The following is a 16701-nucleotide window of genomic DNA, read 5'->3' as shown; positions in this document are numbered from 1 at the left end:
TGTCTGTAAATTTTTTTTCAAGCAAGCATTCACAAACTAGTTAAAAATCAGCAGTTTAAAATGACTGAGTTAGCCAGGCAGATTAGGAAAGGTCTAGTAAAAGAACTCATTCCTAAAAGATCAGGGTGTCAGGAAAGAAAATTTCTTTAAAATGCATCATGAACTTTTCAGTAAGCTCAGCCAAGTAACTGAGTAACTGAGGGTTTGGGGAACTGGGTTGCTTCTTAAATACCACAGTTCACTGCTCTGGGCAAGCAGCCCAGGATAATAAAGCTGGAGAGAGCTTTGCACAAAATAAAATTAAGATATATAAATAAAATGCAGCCTAGAAAATTAGTGGGAATGTCTTTCTCTGATGCTTATTGGCCCTCAAGTTACCCAGATTAAAGTAGAGATGAGGTGGACAAAGACAATAAAAATAAAGGGAAATGTTTAAACAGAGAATTAAACTGCAATGGTTTCTTGATTCTGTCAGCATCAAGCTAGTATTGGGGGAGAGAAGAGCCAGGATAACCTATTTGCCTGTGAGCTTAGGTCAATTTGAGGCAGTGTGGGAGAGTGGGAAGGGTTTTAGATTAAAAAGGAGAAACCCGAATTTGATTTAGACTGTGCACTCCTCCAGGGGAGGGACTGTCTTGTTTTTCTTTGTATCTCCAGCAGTTTCTGGCACATGGTAGGCACTTAATGTTTATTGATGGACTTGCCTTTGGCACTATGTGACCATTAATAATTCATTTAACTTCTTTGAGCCTCAGTTTCTTCATCTGCAAAATGAATACCTCCCTCAAATGGTCTAATGTGGGGATCAAATAAAACAATGTGCTTCAAGTGCTTTGCAAACATCAGAACACTATTTTTGCTATACCATTGCTTAGTAAAGCTTCCTTTACTGATTTACACTATATTCAAGCTCAGTTAACTAAATATCAATTGGGTTATAGATTTTTTTTTTTTGAGGGGCAATGGGGGTTAAGTGACTTGCCCAGGGTCACATAGTGTCCACTGCGCCACCTAGCTGCCCCTGTGTTAATAGATTTTTAAAAAAAGGATATTAGTCATTAGAAAGCATTATTTTATTCATATTTTACAAAAGCAAAGTTTCACAACATGAACTGCACTAAAGTTGTTATTTGGAATTAAATTTTTCTGTAATCACTACACAACATAAAGTATCTTACATCTATAACTCGTTTCATCTTTTGAATATAAAATATGTTCTTTAAATTGAAATACATATTAATAAAAGTAAACACAATGCATATAGACTCTGAGACTGCTCAATGAAAAAAGTACTTAGCAGGGGATGTTTTTCTGTAATAGGACATCAATTTGACACATGTTTTTTTCAGAGCCTGAAGTTGTCATCAGGCCTGATGGAAAATTTCTTGGTAATTTAACATTCCCTTTGTCTTATAAATTCCTGTATCTTCATAGCAACACATCTATTTCTGTATTGAAACAGCAGTGGAAAATATCCTATGGGATTATCTAATAGATAATCCAAGCCTTTACTTGAATTTCAAGAAGCTGTATTTAACACACTGCATTTGTAAAATCTGAAATAAAATTATTCCCATTTAATCTTCACAGTTTCTTAAAAAAATATTAGTGGAGATGAGTTATCTACCAACTTTAAAATCTAAACCATTATGTTCACTGAACAAAAATAAATTTAGTCTCAGAACATTAAAATGCCTGTTAACAATAAAATACTATAAATAGTGCATGTTAAAGTTTTTCTCAACAAATTTTGTTTATAAAATGTTTGATTAAAATAAAGTAGGGGGAAATGTGTGTTTAATACTTAAGTGAAGAAATTAACATTCTTCCAAATACAGATGTTAAATAAATTCCTAAATTTTAAAACTAATACAAAAAAGTTGATAGATTGACCTTTAACAATTTAGTGCATTTCAACACATTTAGAATTAAATTTAGATTGTAAGCAGGCAATAACTTTGGAATACCAATTGTGCTCTTTTAGTTTTAGTGAATGTTAGCATTTGTATTTATACTAGTATAAAATTGTGGAAAACTACCCCTTATATATGTCATTTTTAAATGCGCATTAAAAATCTAATTTTAGTTGTCAGAAAAAAACATTCGAGTCATTGTTTGGCACAGACAACACAGTGAGTTGTATATTCTGAATTTTACAAGCAGTTTTTTTAAGCTAAAAATTCCATTTTGTATTTTGAGGCATACAAGGGTGAACTTTTTTAAAATTCAAAAATATTTCAAATAATTGTTTCTTCCCTCCCACACATAGAACCAAGTCTTACATTTGGGTTCCTACAGGAAGAATGATTTTCAGAATAAAATATTTAATACTGCAAAATAGAATGTTTGTTTCTGAGGCTTAAACCTTTAAATTTTATGAGGAAGAAGACATTTGTATTTGTTTTGGGGAAATAGTCTTTAATTCAATATACTGAAATACTTTGATCAAGATGAATTTATAATTTATGTTAAACACAAAATCACATTTTAATGGCTTTCCAGCATTCCCAGCTCAGTGACAACTGGAGAGTCCATTAGCCTTACAGAATCAAGGATATTTATTGTTAGCTAATGGCATCAATGTTTTCCATTTTGGTCTAGAGGTAATTTTTGGTTAATAAATATACTTTAAAAATTAAGATTTTCTATGTAAGACTATGTAGTACTATTTTCAAATCCCAACTAATTTAAAAATTATCAGTAATTGTTTAACCAACCTAATTATTCCTATTTTTATCATATGATTGGAAAGGAGTAGCATTCTCTTCAAAGTGAATTCACTCTACTTTTATGCAGTACTTCTTATAATCTTTATAAATGTCAAATTTAGGAAAATGTATCCCTGTTAGCCTTCCATCCTTTATTACTGAACTGATGTAAATGCCCTTCATAGATGTATGTCTATATACATTATTATTATTTACTGTTAAGTGTACCTGCAAATGACCATGACAGTTTTAATCCAAAGAAAATATTGGCACTAAACTACAATTTACACAAGAGTTTAAGGCAGGTTTTGAATAGGCTTACTCTTGACTTATGTTAGCTAACTTTTTCAAATTAAATTTTTTACACATGTCCACGTTTTTGTTGCTTTCTTAGAAAAGATTGTCAGGTAAGGGACAGGAGGAAGGGCAGAAAAATCCCAAAACTTTTTGAAGGATATTTTCCAACTAAAAAAAGTAATTGTAAAGAAAGACATTCTGATGTTCATCTTTGGTAATCAAATTATTAGGAGGAAATTGCAACTCCTATTAGTTATCTGGTCTGTCTGATGCCTATAACACCAGAACAAATTTAAAATGAAAAAGTACAATGTTAAAAGGAAAAGACATTTTCAGGGTCACTTTGGTGAAATAACATGTACCCTCATCCAACAAATACTTATTTTGCTTAGCTCAATTTTTTTAATAGACTTGAAAGTGCAATTGTGTGAATGCAATGGAAATTGACCAGCTTTTCACCCATTCCAAAATAGAGTAAAAAACATACAAATACGAAATTTTATTTATTTTATATCATGGAAGTTAACAATATGTTTTCAAAATAATTTTAGATGCTGGGATCTTTTTCTTTTCAAGAAAATGGTATTAATTTTTTCATATCATCTTTTTTTTAACATAAGAAACTGTATATCATTTTTTCCCTTGGCAAAAAAGGCAAACCAGTTAAAGCCATTGTCAGTTTAACTGATACAATTGTTTGAATTCAAAACATGGGAATAAAGTTATTAATTAAAAGTTATTTTAAAATAACCCTCCCACTAAACATTTTAAGTGGTTCAGTTTAGTAAACAAAATTTAATCACCATTTTAGAACAAAGTAGAAGTTACAAAGTACCAAATACTTCTACAAGTTGAAATAAGATGAATAAAAATATTTAGAAGACTGGATGACCATTATAAAGTGTTTATGGATATTAAATGTAGAAAAATTAAATGAAAGCTCATAAGATATAATTGCACTCCAATTCTTATCTACTGAACAAAGAGAAAAAAAAAGATGTGAAACTAAATTAAATCCTATCTACCATATCACTAACACATAAATGACCCTGACCAGACAAGAAAAATTTGTCTCCATTGTCAAATTTACAATTTAGAAATATAAGATATGATCTCTTAAATTAGTAGATACCTCATTAAAGATGATAGAAACATGAAATTGTAAAAAAGCAAGACCAAAAAAAAAAGCATGATGCGATTGTTTTGTATCAGTGCTGGTTATGTTGTCCTCTAGCAAAATGACAGGCAAAATCATACTTGTTTTTACATTTGCATCCACATATATTACACTGAAAAGGGTTTTCAAACCCATGACATCCCATGTGAATAGTATAAAGAATATTGTCTGCAAAGTACATGTCACAGTGCTGGCAGTGATGCAGAAGCTGAGGATCCTGCACTGGCAGGGCAGGGGCTGGCGTGCTGGGCTGGCTGTTACTTATGCTGGGAGTACTAGTGTGAGCACTGCGTTCGCTGCTTGGGCCTGCCACAGGGCTATAGTTCCTCTGACTGTGTGATGGCCGAGGTTCGGGACTTGTCGGAGATGAGCTCTGAGGAATACTTGTTGATACAGCAGAAACAACTGTTGGGGTGGTGGGCTGCTGAATCATAAAAGGCTTTTCATCAGGGCATGGAACAACATCAGGAGATGCTGGGTTTTGATTCTCAGGTGGCAAGCTAGATAACTGTCCTGCTAGAGTGGATAGCTGATTTAACGGGTTGTCAACCATGAGTTCTTGTGGGTCCCTTGGCAGGCCCCCGGTCTGTGTCGTTTTCCCCATGCTTTCATAAGTATCAGGTTGGATATTTGGGATTTCATGGGTAAAATCATTCAGGTAGTCTGGTTTCTGAACCACCATGGAAGGTGGGCTCAAATTGATTAGTGCTCTCCTGCTATACCCTAGATTGCTAGTCTTCTTTTGTAAAACCCCCCACATTTTCTTGCTGCTTAAGGAAGACCTAGTACCTTTAATTGGTACCATTTTATGTTTACGTCTACGATGATGGGAAAGATTACTTCTATCACTGCAGCGGAAGGAACATAATTCACATTTGTATGGTTTTTCGCCAGTATGGGAACGCATATGGGCTTCTAGATGACGCTCATAAGCTGATGCAAATGGACATAAGTGACATCTATGAGGTTTTTCACCTGTAAAAGTAAATGAAAGATATGGTAACTGAAGAACATTTAACAGAAAATTTAATGATCTCATATTTAATGAATTTAGAACTGCAGAATTATTATCTTCATAAGCACAGAAAAGTGATACATTTGAAATACAACTCTAGACATTACTATAGGTTACTTAAATTAACAAAAAATTTACTTAGTTCTAAGAAAGCTAATCACCAGGGATACAAAAACAAGATGAAATGGTCCTTGCCTTCCACGAGCAAAGGAAGTAAGGCACTTAACTCTTGTAATTATAATACAAACTAGATTGTAAGTATAAACTTAACTCTTGTAATTATAATACAAACTAGATTGTAAGTATAAAAGTCGATTCTAAGTTACAAGAAATTCAAGGAAGATCTCTCTCTCTCTTTCTCACACACACACACAATTTGAGTCATTCTTATTGGCACAAAATTTGTGATGTCCAGGTCTATCAAAGGTCATACTGTTATAAATTTTCTAGCACCTACCACCTAGCTGCCCTACCATAATATTTTTGATGAGATTATTGCCAAATCCTAAGGCTCTAATTTGGAAATATCTGATTATTAAAGTCTATGTGGAGAACTAGAACAATTTCTTCACTGCCACATACTACTGCCAATAAATACAATGACCAAATTCAAAGTGCAAAACTCCAGGGCTGAACAGCACAATATAAAACAGCACCAGGTGAATGCTAAGGGGCCAGCGGGGAGTTGGGCACTGAGGGCTGGTGGGCATTGCAGGTGCAATATTGTGAAGTTCCACAATTCACTCTTTGGGGTGGGAAGGTCTGTAGAAAAGAATGTTCTTGGGGCAGCTAGGTGGCATAGTGGACAAAAGCACCAGCCCTGGATTCAGGAGGACCTGAGTTCAAATTCGGCCTCAGACACTTAACACTTACTAGCTATGTAAGTCACTTAATCCTCATTGCCCCACAAAAAAAAAAAAAAAAGAAAAAGAAAAGAATGTTCTATACCAAAGAGTCAGTGCTCTGGGACTCCAATAATTTTTAATTTGTACCTCGACTTTATATGATATTTCTGATGCAAAGGGATGAAATTCTTAATTAATATAAACCTGTTATTGCAAGCATCCACACACAGACACCAAGAAATTCCCTCATTACCTGTGTGAATTCTAATATGTTCAATGAGCCGAGCTGTTCCTTTGCTGGCATAGTTGCAGTATCGACATTTTAGTTTTCCATCAAATGTCCTTTCAAATCCATCCACCAGCATTCCTGAGTTTTCATCCAAGGACACTTCAACAGATGGATGATCAAGTCCATTTTGATCACCATCTGTCCCAGCTATAAACAAAGTATGGCAACAGAAATTACTACAATTTAAAAATTTTGTTTAAGGTGATACAAAATCATTTATAAATAATAATTTAATTAATCATGCTAAGATTCATTCAGTTTATTTATTCATTTAATATTACTCAACTTCCATATTTCACAGAAGGGAAAACATGTATACTGGTAAAAGTTATAAAAATTTACTTTAAAGTTACTGACATAATTGAACACAGTTGTCTGTGAATTTAAGCACTTAAGCAATCCCCCAAATATTCATGGTCATCATATTATGACTTGTAGAACAGATTTCTGTTACTTTAGCCTGAAAGAATCCATGGGCTTTTCACTTTTCCATCCAATTCAAAGTCTGTACATCTGAATTCTAAGTAGTATTTGTCATATCAGGATCTTTAAATTCTTACTTTTGTTATTAAGCTCCTAAGATAAAATTTAAAGGTCTGGCACCAATCAGCATTAAGAATCCTAGAACTTTAGGCCTGAAAGAGTCATTGGCAACCATCTAATCTGACCCCCTTTATTCTACAGATGAGGAAACTGAGGCCCAGAGTATCCAAGTAGTTGGCACAAGGTGGTCAAACAGTTTACCAAATGTCACAGACAACTCAGGTTTTCAGATTTCTAGGGAAAGTGCTCACTATACTATTTCCCTATAATTTCGTAAATCAAATCTCTCAAACTCTGCTTCTCCCCACAAAGTCCATTCTCTATTACTCATGGCAATGAATAAAATATTCCACTTAAAAAAATCAAACAATTCATATAATATTGTTCTTCATAATAAATGTTTACAATGTAGCTTGAATAAGTGAAATAGGTAATAATATTTTTAAATTAATCTACCTCCCTGAAGAGCTTCTGCTTCTTTGTCCCCACTAACTGATCCAGAGATCATGTTCACGTGGTGGGTCTGTTGAGTGAGATATTCCTGAAAATCCTTCACAAAGTCCAGAGGCTCTGGTTTCTTTTCACCCATATTCACCTTCTGAGTTTATGATTTCTTATACCTGGAAAAATAAAACTAAATTACAACTTTACACTATTCAGGCCAACTCAGTATTCATTGGGTACCTACAATGTAAACAGTGTTGCAACTAAACTTAGAACAAAGGTGGAATAGAGATTGTTGGCTTTATAAGATGGGTATCTCATACTGGCTGTACCCAGAAGCTTTGTATATTCCAAAAAGTGAGTTTCATGAGTCCAGAAAAGGGTTGACCAGGCTCTAGGAAGCCAATTTACAGTAATCAAATTAAAAACAGACTGATTTATAAAACAGTATGTTAATTTAAAGGAGATATGCCTAGAAAGGGAACCAGTTACTATGTATCTACATGAGACAATCCATCTTTGGATGGGTATGCCCATTCAAGAGTCCAAATACTGCAATACTATAGTATTGCTAAGGTTGCTTGGCGAGAATTCAGTCAAAGGGCCATAGAATAAGGATCACTAATTTACCAGGATACATAAACTTATTTGTAAAAGAAATTTCTGATGTTTATTTTGATAAAATTAGTTTTCTTCATAATTACATGTATATTATTTTATATATTTAAAAATGTCATTCTGAGAAGAGGTCTGTAGGCTTCATGATATTACCCAAAGGAGTCCAAGAAAGGTTAAGCAGGTCTGATTTAGAGCTAAGGAAACTTAGAGACCATCTCCAACTCCCTCTCCCTCAACTATATATATGGGGTAATTATAGTGCAAACTAGTTAAGTAGCTTATCCAAAGTCACACAAGTGGCAGAACTGGAACCCAGGTCCTCTGAATCTAGAGCCAGACTGCTTCCAGTGTACCACACAAAGGGAACTGAGATTAACATTAATCTTCTTAACAGAGATTACCATCAAACCAGTGATATGAAGTATTACCTCATACCCATCAAGATAGCAAAATAGGCAAAAGATGGAAAAAGGAAGGCTATGTAAAAACAGGAATGTTAATTTATTGCCAGTGGGGCTGTAAATAGGTTCAAATGGAAAATAATTTTGAATTATGCAAGAAAAGTTACCAAGTTGTTCATAATTTTCATTCAATTACTGGGATGATACTCCTAAAGATATTATTGACAGAATATCTAATTGACAGCATAATAATCTATCATAACAGCCTTGTAATAACAAAAAACTAAAAGCAAAATATGGGCCTACTGATAGGGGAATAACTTAATAAATATATGGGGCAGCTAGATGGCGCAGTGGATAAAGCACCGGCCCTGGATTCAAGAGTACCTGAGTTCAAATCTGGCCTCAGACACTTGGCACTTACTAGCTGCGTGATCCTGGGCAAGTCACTTAACCCCCATTGCCCCACAAAAAAACAAACAAAAAAAATATATGTATACATAAACCATACATACACACAAACACACACACACATATAATGGAATATTACTATGATTTAAGGAATGACAAATGTGAAGAATTCTAAGAATACAGGAAGCTATGAAATGGTAAAAAGAAGAAAGCTAAGCAAAAAAATATAGTCATATATGATAATATAAACAAATACAACATTGATAAGTGACAAAACTTTGATCAAACACAATGGTCAGCATTAAATGCTATCAAAGTTAAAGAATATATCTTTCTGTTACAACCAATAAATTGGTGGGGGGAAGGGAAGATGTATTCTATAGAGGAGTTTCAGGGGCTGAGGATGTGTTTGTTATGTCAAGAAAAATATCAGTAAGTTTTAAAAAAATAAACCTAGAGTGTCCTCACCCCTAGACATTACTGAATAAACATTCATAAATTCTCTTTTGGCGCTCCTTTTTTAGACTCTATGCAGACCTCCAATCTTCTGTTAAGACATTATCTTTATTAGCTAAAACAGGATTGAATAAGGTTTTAGTTTTTGTAAAACTCAGTTACACTATAGTATAGGATGTCTCTTTTTGAGACTATCCTAGAAAACACTTGGATCTTCTTCAATGAACTGTGAAGACGGTTCTTAACTGAATAACTAAGTTCACCAAATTCAATTGCACAAGTATTTATTATACACCTACTATATGTAAAGCACTCTGCTAGGTGCTAGGGATACAAAGGCAAAACAAAACCTGCCTTGCTCCTGCAAAGTTCCCTACTTCTGATGTATTTTTAAAACTTTCAAATTTTCTAAACCTCTATTCTCTCACATTAGTCCCCTGATCTCTACCATCCTAGTTCAGGTTTTGACTGCCTCTTGCCAGAAGTTATAATAAACTCCTAATTGATCTCCTTTCTTCCAGTGTCTCTCCTATCCAATTCAGCTACTACACAGTTGCCAAAATATTCTGACCATGTCACTTATTGGCTCAAAAACTTCTGTACCCCATTACTTGTAGTAGAATAAAATGCAAAACTCTTCAGCCTAGCATCTAAAGTCCCTCTACAACCTGGCTTCAACCAAATTTTCTAGCCTTGCTTTACATTACTCTACTTCATACATTACATTCCAACTAAAATAGTCCACCAGCTGTTTCATGAACCTGACATTTTGTTTCTATTGATGAGAGCTGTACCTTTCTTCCCTACCAACCCCCTCAACCGTGCACCGCCATGCCTGCACCTTCTTCCTCCCTGACTTTTACAATCCTTATCTTCCTTCATGGCCCAGTATGTGGTAGGCACTGAAAGGAAACAAAGAATAAAGATTATAGTCCTCACCTTGAAAAACGTATTTTGGGGGGGGGGTGTGAACAAAACATACATAGCTGAATGAGTAAAATAAATAAGGGAGTATATGATTAACTTGTGAGGGGCATTTTAATATAGCAGATAGAGAGCTAGTTCTCCAGGTTAAAACCCAGCTTCAAATCCTACCTATGACATATACTGGTTGGCTAAGTACCTCAGGCTGTAAGAAACTGTACAGAATGAGTAGGGATTGCCTCATTCTTTGTATTCCCAATGCATAGCCCAGTGCCTGGCACCGAGTAGGTCATTAATAAATGCTTGATGACTAATTAATCACAGGGTATTGCTCCTGTCATGACTCAGAATCTGTGAAGAGTTTCAAATGCTTCCCCTTCTGAGCCTTGAAGTCATACAAGATATACAAAACAATATCATACTGATTGACAAATCACTATTTTCCCCTTTTCTTAAGTTTAGTGCAAACTTTTCATACATCTTCCCTTTGTCTTTCAAAAGACTGGAAATCTCTGTTAAGAAAGCTTGCTGTCACAGCCCTCTCTACCCTGATGCATTACTGTACTGCACAAGCAGAAGAGAACAAGAATTTCGTGCTGTGGCTCAATGGTATCCTGCATTCAAGGGCAACAGAACGAGTTACAAGGGGCTATTTTATTTCCCTTTGTCAATACCCAGAGAAGAGTTCCAATGCCTTCACAGGCCGCCACTGTTGCAATTTGCCACATCTGTAGGGATATATGTGGAGAGCAAGAGTATCCCATGATTCCAGGGGTTACAGAGCAACAGGTAGTAGTTTGGACCCTGATCTCCACACTTGAGAACACTTACAAGCAAATACACACGCAAACACTAACACACTCACTCTCTCCCTTCAGAGGTTACTGAGGTAAAGGGAGCTTTTCCTGCCCGAGGGCCCAGCTATTCTATTGCCTCTCCTCCTTTAGATCCCTTCATCACCACTGGAAGAGGGAGATTGCACCACTGTTGCTACTAAAAACAGCTATTCTCTTCTTTTCCCTAACATTTCCTTTATACTACTTAGTTTTTCTGAGAAAGGTGGGCCTTTCCTTCCACAAGAGAAATTGACCAATCTAAGTATATTCAGGGCAATCTTCAGGTCTTCAAAGGTTCTTCTCAGTTTATATCATAGGATCATAGATTTAGAAGAAGGGACCATAAAAGTTCCCTAGTCCCAAGGTCCCACGGGCAATAGTCAGGATTTAAATCCAGGTCCTCTGATTCCAAAATTTCTTAAATTAACTTTAAAAAAAATTCATTGTGGATTTCCCTCCGAGTAAGTCCAAATTAGATTTTGCTTATATCATTTGTTTTGGTTAAATTCAACTGAGCACTTACAATCACGCAGCATGGTCCAGTAGAAAGAAGTCTGGGTTTAGAATCCATAGGCTTAAATTCAAATTTCAGCCCTGCCACTTACTAGCTGAATGTCTTTCAGCATGCCATTTAAACTTTCTAAATCTTTTATCTCTAAAACCAAAGGGCTGAAAAAGAAGTAGTAGCATGGTTTAGTGAGTGGTAAGCATGATGGAACTGGAGCCAGAAGTTCTAATTCCAGTCTTATTTCTGTTCCTTACTACTTGGGTAACTTTGAGCGATTCACCTATTTTCTCTGGGCTTCAGTTTCCTGAGTATAATCAGTATATTCAGTATAATGAGTCAGACAAGAAGACCTCTAAGGTTCCTTCTTCCTCTAAATCTGTGATGCAGGGATTCCCTTACAATTCTAAATCCTATAATCCCTGTAGTGAGCTGCAGAAGAGATGAGAATTGCATCTATTTGGGGGTAACATTAAAAAATATATTTTTTGTATAATATTAAAAATAATTTCTTATAGACATAGCTTCCCATGTTATTACCCGTCAGAGACCTGGGTCAGAGTTGTGAAAGATTTTATATTTATGTCAGAGACCAACTCAATCTTCACAATCCAGCAAGGGTATCTAGTAAAACTACAAAATTTTGAAAATTATCCTGATAGTTCTAATGCACAGCTCTACCTTTAAGATAACATGATGGCCTGGCATTTTTACTGAGATGGTTGAAAATACCTTTTAGATAGATTAAGAAGATGAAAATCAGCCCTTCCACAATTTTATTTTACTGTTGTATCAGATGCCTCCCCCCCCCCACTTCCCTAACCTCTGTTCATGGCACTCCTATTCTTGGCTTCTTCCATTTTGGAAAGTGGATTCACCTGCTGTCTCCCCTGCCCCTCCAACCCCACAGCCAACCTGTCACTAAGCTCGTAATTTTTTTTCATGATGTCTCTCACATTTCCCCCTTCAGCTTCCTTCTCATGGCTATCAATCTTAATCAAGGTCTTCATCATCACCAAGAAAGCATATCAGCTTAACTTTTTTATTGTTCTTTTTTGTTGTTGTTTGGTGTGGTTTTTTTGTTTGTTTTATATTTTTATTTTTTTGCAGGGCAATGAGGGTTAAGTGACTTGCTCAGGGTCACACAGCTAATAAGTGTCAAGTGTCTGAGGCTTGATTTGAACGTTGGTCTTCCTAAATCCAGGGCCGGTGCTTTATCCACTGCACCACTTAGCTGCCCCAACTTTTTAAGATTTATAAAATGTTTTGTTTTTCTTCACCACTTCCAGCCTACATACATATTTCTATATGATGAATCTCAAAATATTACTTCCATAACATCACCCTCTGCCTGAAGTCCATATAACTTCATATAACAAGAAGTGTCAAGTCCAATTATACTTAAAATCTGTCACATGTTTAATAAGGTTTATTTCCCTGATTGGAGGTCACTTTTTGGAGTAAAGACTATTATACATTTATATTCCACCTCCATTCCCTCACTTTGCAGGTGGGCACATAGTAGCCATTTAAAGTACTTATTATCATCTCTTCCTATACTATCAGATTAACCTAAAAATTCATGAGTACAATGTGTTTTCCCAGAAGAATTAACATTCTCAGAAAACTCAAAAAGGCCAAAATCTTCTTATACTTAGTTAATACTTTACATCTTGGTATTTTCTTCAAATCCCCAAATAAAAGCAATTGCACTGGGGCAGCTAGGTGGTGCAGTGGATCCAGCACAGGCCCTGAAGTCAGGAGGACCTGGGTTCAAATCCGACCTCAGACACTTGACACTTACTAGGCTATGTGACCCTGGGCAAGTCACTTAACCCCAATTGCCTCACTAAAATTTAAAGGGAAAAAAAGCAATTGCATTTATTAGTATGCTTCCCCCCACTCCCCACTTCCTTGTTCTCCTCCCATCTCCACCATGAAGTCAAGAACATAAAGAAGTCAACCTGTATAAAAGGAGTTTAAAATATTGTTTATAGTATAAATTGTCTTTAAATCCTCTAGACAAGAGCATTTTTTCCTAATCAAAAGCTATTTAATAAATAGGTAACTTACCATCTAAAGGAAGATTCAATGTCTAGTGATCTGCAACAACAGAAAGACCAAAACCAAAACATTTCCTCATTCTTTTATGTAATTTTTAAGACTGTAACATATTACAGATATGGAGAAGCAACAAAAGTAAATCAAAGAATTGTACAATTGAAAAAGAAGTCAGTTATTTGCATATTAAGATAATCCATGGGGGCAGCTAGATGGCGAAGTGGATAGAGCACCGGCCCTGGAGTCAGGAGTACCTGAGTTCAAATCTGGCCTCAGACACTTAACAATTACTAGCTGTGTGACCCTGGGCAAGTCACTTAACCCCAATTGCCTTACTAAAAAAAAAAAAAAAAGATAATCCATGGATGCTTAATTAGTATCCTTTAAAGAATTAAGTAAAACCGAAGCATACCCTCAGGCAAACTGGATATTCTCCCTCTTTTCTTTACTCCCTGTGGGGCAAATTTAAGGAACACGAAAAAAGTAGTAAATCAGGGGAAGGTTATGGAAGGTTTGAGATCTGCTTCATTGGGAGGTATACTGACTTCAATGAGACCACAGACACACTGGAGTATTAGGCAAACTAAGATAGCTTTGTCAATTATCCTTCACAGTACAGTAATTAACTGATACACTATTTATTTTTTTGCAGGGCAATGAGGGGTAAGTGACTTGCCCAAGGTCACACAGCTAGTTAAGTGTCAAGTGTCTGAGGCTGGATTTAAACTCAGGTCCTCCTGAATCCAAGGCCAGTGCTTTATCCACTGCGCCACCTAGCTTCCCCCTAACTGATACACTATTATTGGAAAATGAAGTATTCTCATCATACAAAATTTAAATAAATGAAACTTATCCATTTGTTTTAACCATTTTTGAGTGAAACATTTTAGAAAGATTTCACTCAAAAATGGTTAAAACAAATGGAAAATCATGTTCATTATGGTCCATTTTACTTTTGACAACTTGCAAATTTTTGGGGGGCGGGGCAGGGCAGTGAGGGTTAAGTGACTTACCCAGTGTCACACAGCTACTTAAGTGTCAAGTGTCATAAGCTGGATTTGGACTCAGGTCCTCCTGAGTGCTTAATATACTGCACCACCTAGCTGTCCCCTTGGTCAAATTTAGTGAAAACCGTTTTTCCTTACAATAAATGACCCCAGATGGTTCTGGCTTTTGCAATTGTGTTGCCTTCAAAGGTTATTTATGTCTAATCTGTTGCTTTCACACATACTGTCTAAATGATGATCTGGAAATGGCTTCCTGGATCTTTCAGGGGAAGTACAAACAATGGAACAAATACTTTCCTTACTACTAAAAGGATGCCCACCATTCTCCCCATCATGGCTATTGAATTCCTTTTAAAGTCCAAGTCAAATGCTACCCTTTCCATGAAGCGTTCTTGATCTCCCCTGATGAGCTTTTCCCCTATGAACTACACAAATCACTTTGTTTTACACCTTTCTGTTTTGTGTCTCTCATGTAATTATCATGTACAATTTTATTAGTATCACATCATCTAGACAAAATGGCAAGTTCCACTGGAATGGAAAGCATGTCTTATCTAAATTCTATCTCCTCCAGTGTCTAGCACATTATTCTGTATGTTGTAAGATATTTAATAAATATTTTTTGAATAAAAAAGTTGGAAATATAGGTTAAGGCCAAATTATCAAGCACCTCAAATACCACAATAAGGAATTTAACTTTACTGGGGACCTTCTAAAGTTTTTATTTGGGACTTTCTAAGTTTTGAGGGGGTAGAGGAATGATCTCTGAAGAAATAGTGCAAAAACACATTAAGAATATCCATATATTAAAAAAAAAGAATATCCATATATAAATGAAATGGTGTATGGAGGATTAATTGGAGGGAGTTTAGAATAAAGTACAGGAGACAATTGAGAAGGCTACTGAATTAATCCAGGATAAAGAAGACAAGGACCTGAACTAGGGTGATGGAAGTGGAAAGGAGGCAAATAAAAAAGATATTTTGAGAGGTCCTTGCCATTCTTAGTTCCTTCTTCTAACTGTTCACCCCTATAGAAGGAGTACTGAATGCTATTTTTCTCCATTTTCTTTCTGTATTTTTCACTGGTTACAACTAAACATACATAATGCAGCCTTATTCAATAAAACATTTATTAATTACCCACTATGGGGATACAAAAAAAAGCAAAACAATCTCTGTCTTCAAAAAGCTTACATTCTATTGAGTTGATACAATACACACACAGATAAGTAAAGGGGACAACATGAAAGTAAATCAACAAGCATTTATTCAACATCTACTAAGTGACAAGTACTGTTTTAGGCACAGAGAATACAAAGATAAAAGGGAAACATCTCCTGCTCTCAAGAAGCTTACATTCTATAGGGGAAGACAACTTGTATGCGTATATACACATATATATGTACACATATGTACATACATACACATATATAAGTATATACAAAATATGTACTAGAAAATGGATGACTGAGGATGGTATTAGCAGCCAGGGAGACCAAAAAAGGCTTCATGTGGAAGATGGAGCTTGAGCTGAGCCTTAAAAGCAAACTTACAATTCTGAGAAAGAAGATAAGTAGAGAATTAGTGGAATGGCATGTATTGAGAACAGTAAGACAGTCACTTTGGTTGTATGGTGGTGTGAAAAGGCTGGAAGAATAGATTAGGGCCTGATAGTAAAGAACTTTAAATGCCAGAGGAATCTGTTTTTGAGTCCAAAGGTAATAGGGAGCCATTGGAATTTATTGAGTAGGAGAGTGACATAGTAAAATTTGAATTCTAGTAAAATTACTTTGGCCATTGTGTGGAGAATGGATTGGAGTTAGGAGAGACTTGAGGCAAAGAAACCAATTAGGAAGCTATTACAACAGTATAGATAAGATGAGGGCCTGGTCTAGGGTGAAGAGAAGGGGAAGAATGAGAGGTATTCTTGTAGAGGTAGAAACAATAAAATGTGACAGCTGAGTGACTGTGGTGTGAGAATGAGGAATTAAAGTTGAAATCAAGGTCAAAAACCTAGGTGATTAAAAGAAAGAGTCAAGTTCAGAAGATGGGTAATTTTGTGGTAAAAGATGAGGAGTTCAATTTTTAATATGTTGAATTTGAAATGAAATGATCAACAGGCAGGTAGGATTGCAGAACTGGAACTCAGGAGAGAGAAAAGA

General features: G+C 35.6%; 1 protein-coding gene across 2 annotated transcripts in view; it reads right to left on the bottom strand.

Annotated features, from left to right (window-relative positions):
* Positions 1-1035: 1035 nt before the first annotated feature.
* IKZF5 (IKAROS family zinc finger 5) overlaps positions 1036-16701 on the bottom strand; it is a 35129-nt gene continuing 19463 nt past the window's right edge. The window contains exons 1-4 of one of the 2 annotated variants that reach the window (XM_043985569.1): positions 13543-13568; positions 7331-7494; positions 6296-6478; positions 1036-5157 (exon numbers count right to left, since the gene is read on the bottom strand). In XM_043985569.1, the coding sequence (XP_043841504.1) occupies positions 4214-5157; positions 6296-6478; positions 7331-7463 (1260 nt within the window). In that variant the 5' untranslated portion in view covers positions 7464-7494; positions 13543-13568 and the 3' untranslated portion in view covers positions 1036-4213. Of the gene's footprint in view, positions 5158-6295; positions 6479-7330; positions 7495-13542; positions 13569-16701 lie in introns of those variants that run through there. The other variant, XM_043985568.1, reaches the window with a different exon arrangement.

The sequence above is a fragment of the Dromiciops gliroides genome, chromosome 2 (assembly GCF_019393635.1).
Source record: "Dromiciops gliroides isolate mDroGli1 chromosome 2, mDroGli1.pri, whole genome shotgun sequence".
NCBI classification, from domain to species: Eukaryota; Metazoa; Chordata; class Mammalia; order Microbiotheria; family Microbiotheriidae; genus Dromiciops; species Dromiciops gliroides.
Note: the sequence above shows the minus strand (reverse complement) of the source record. Positions and strands in the feature narration are given on the sequence as shown.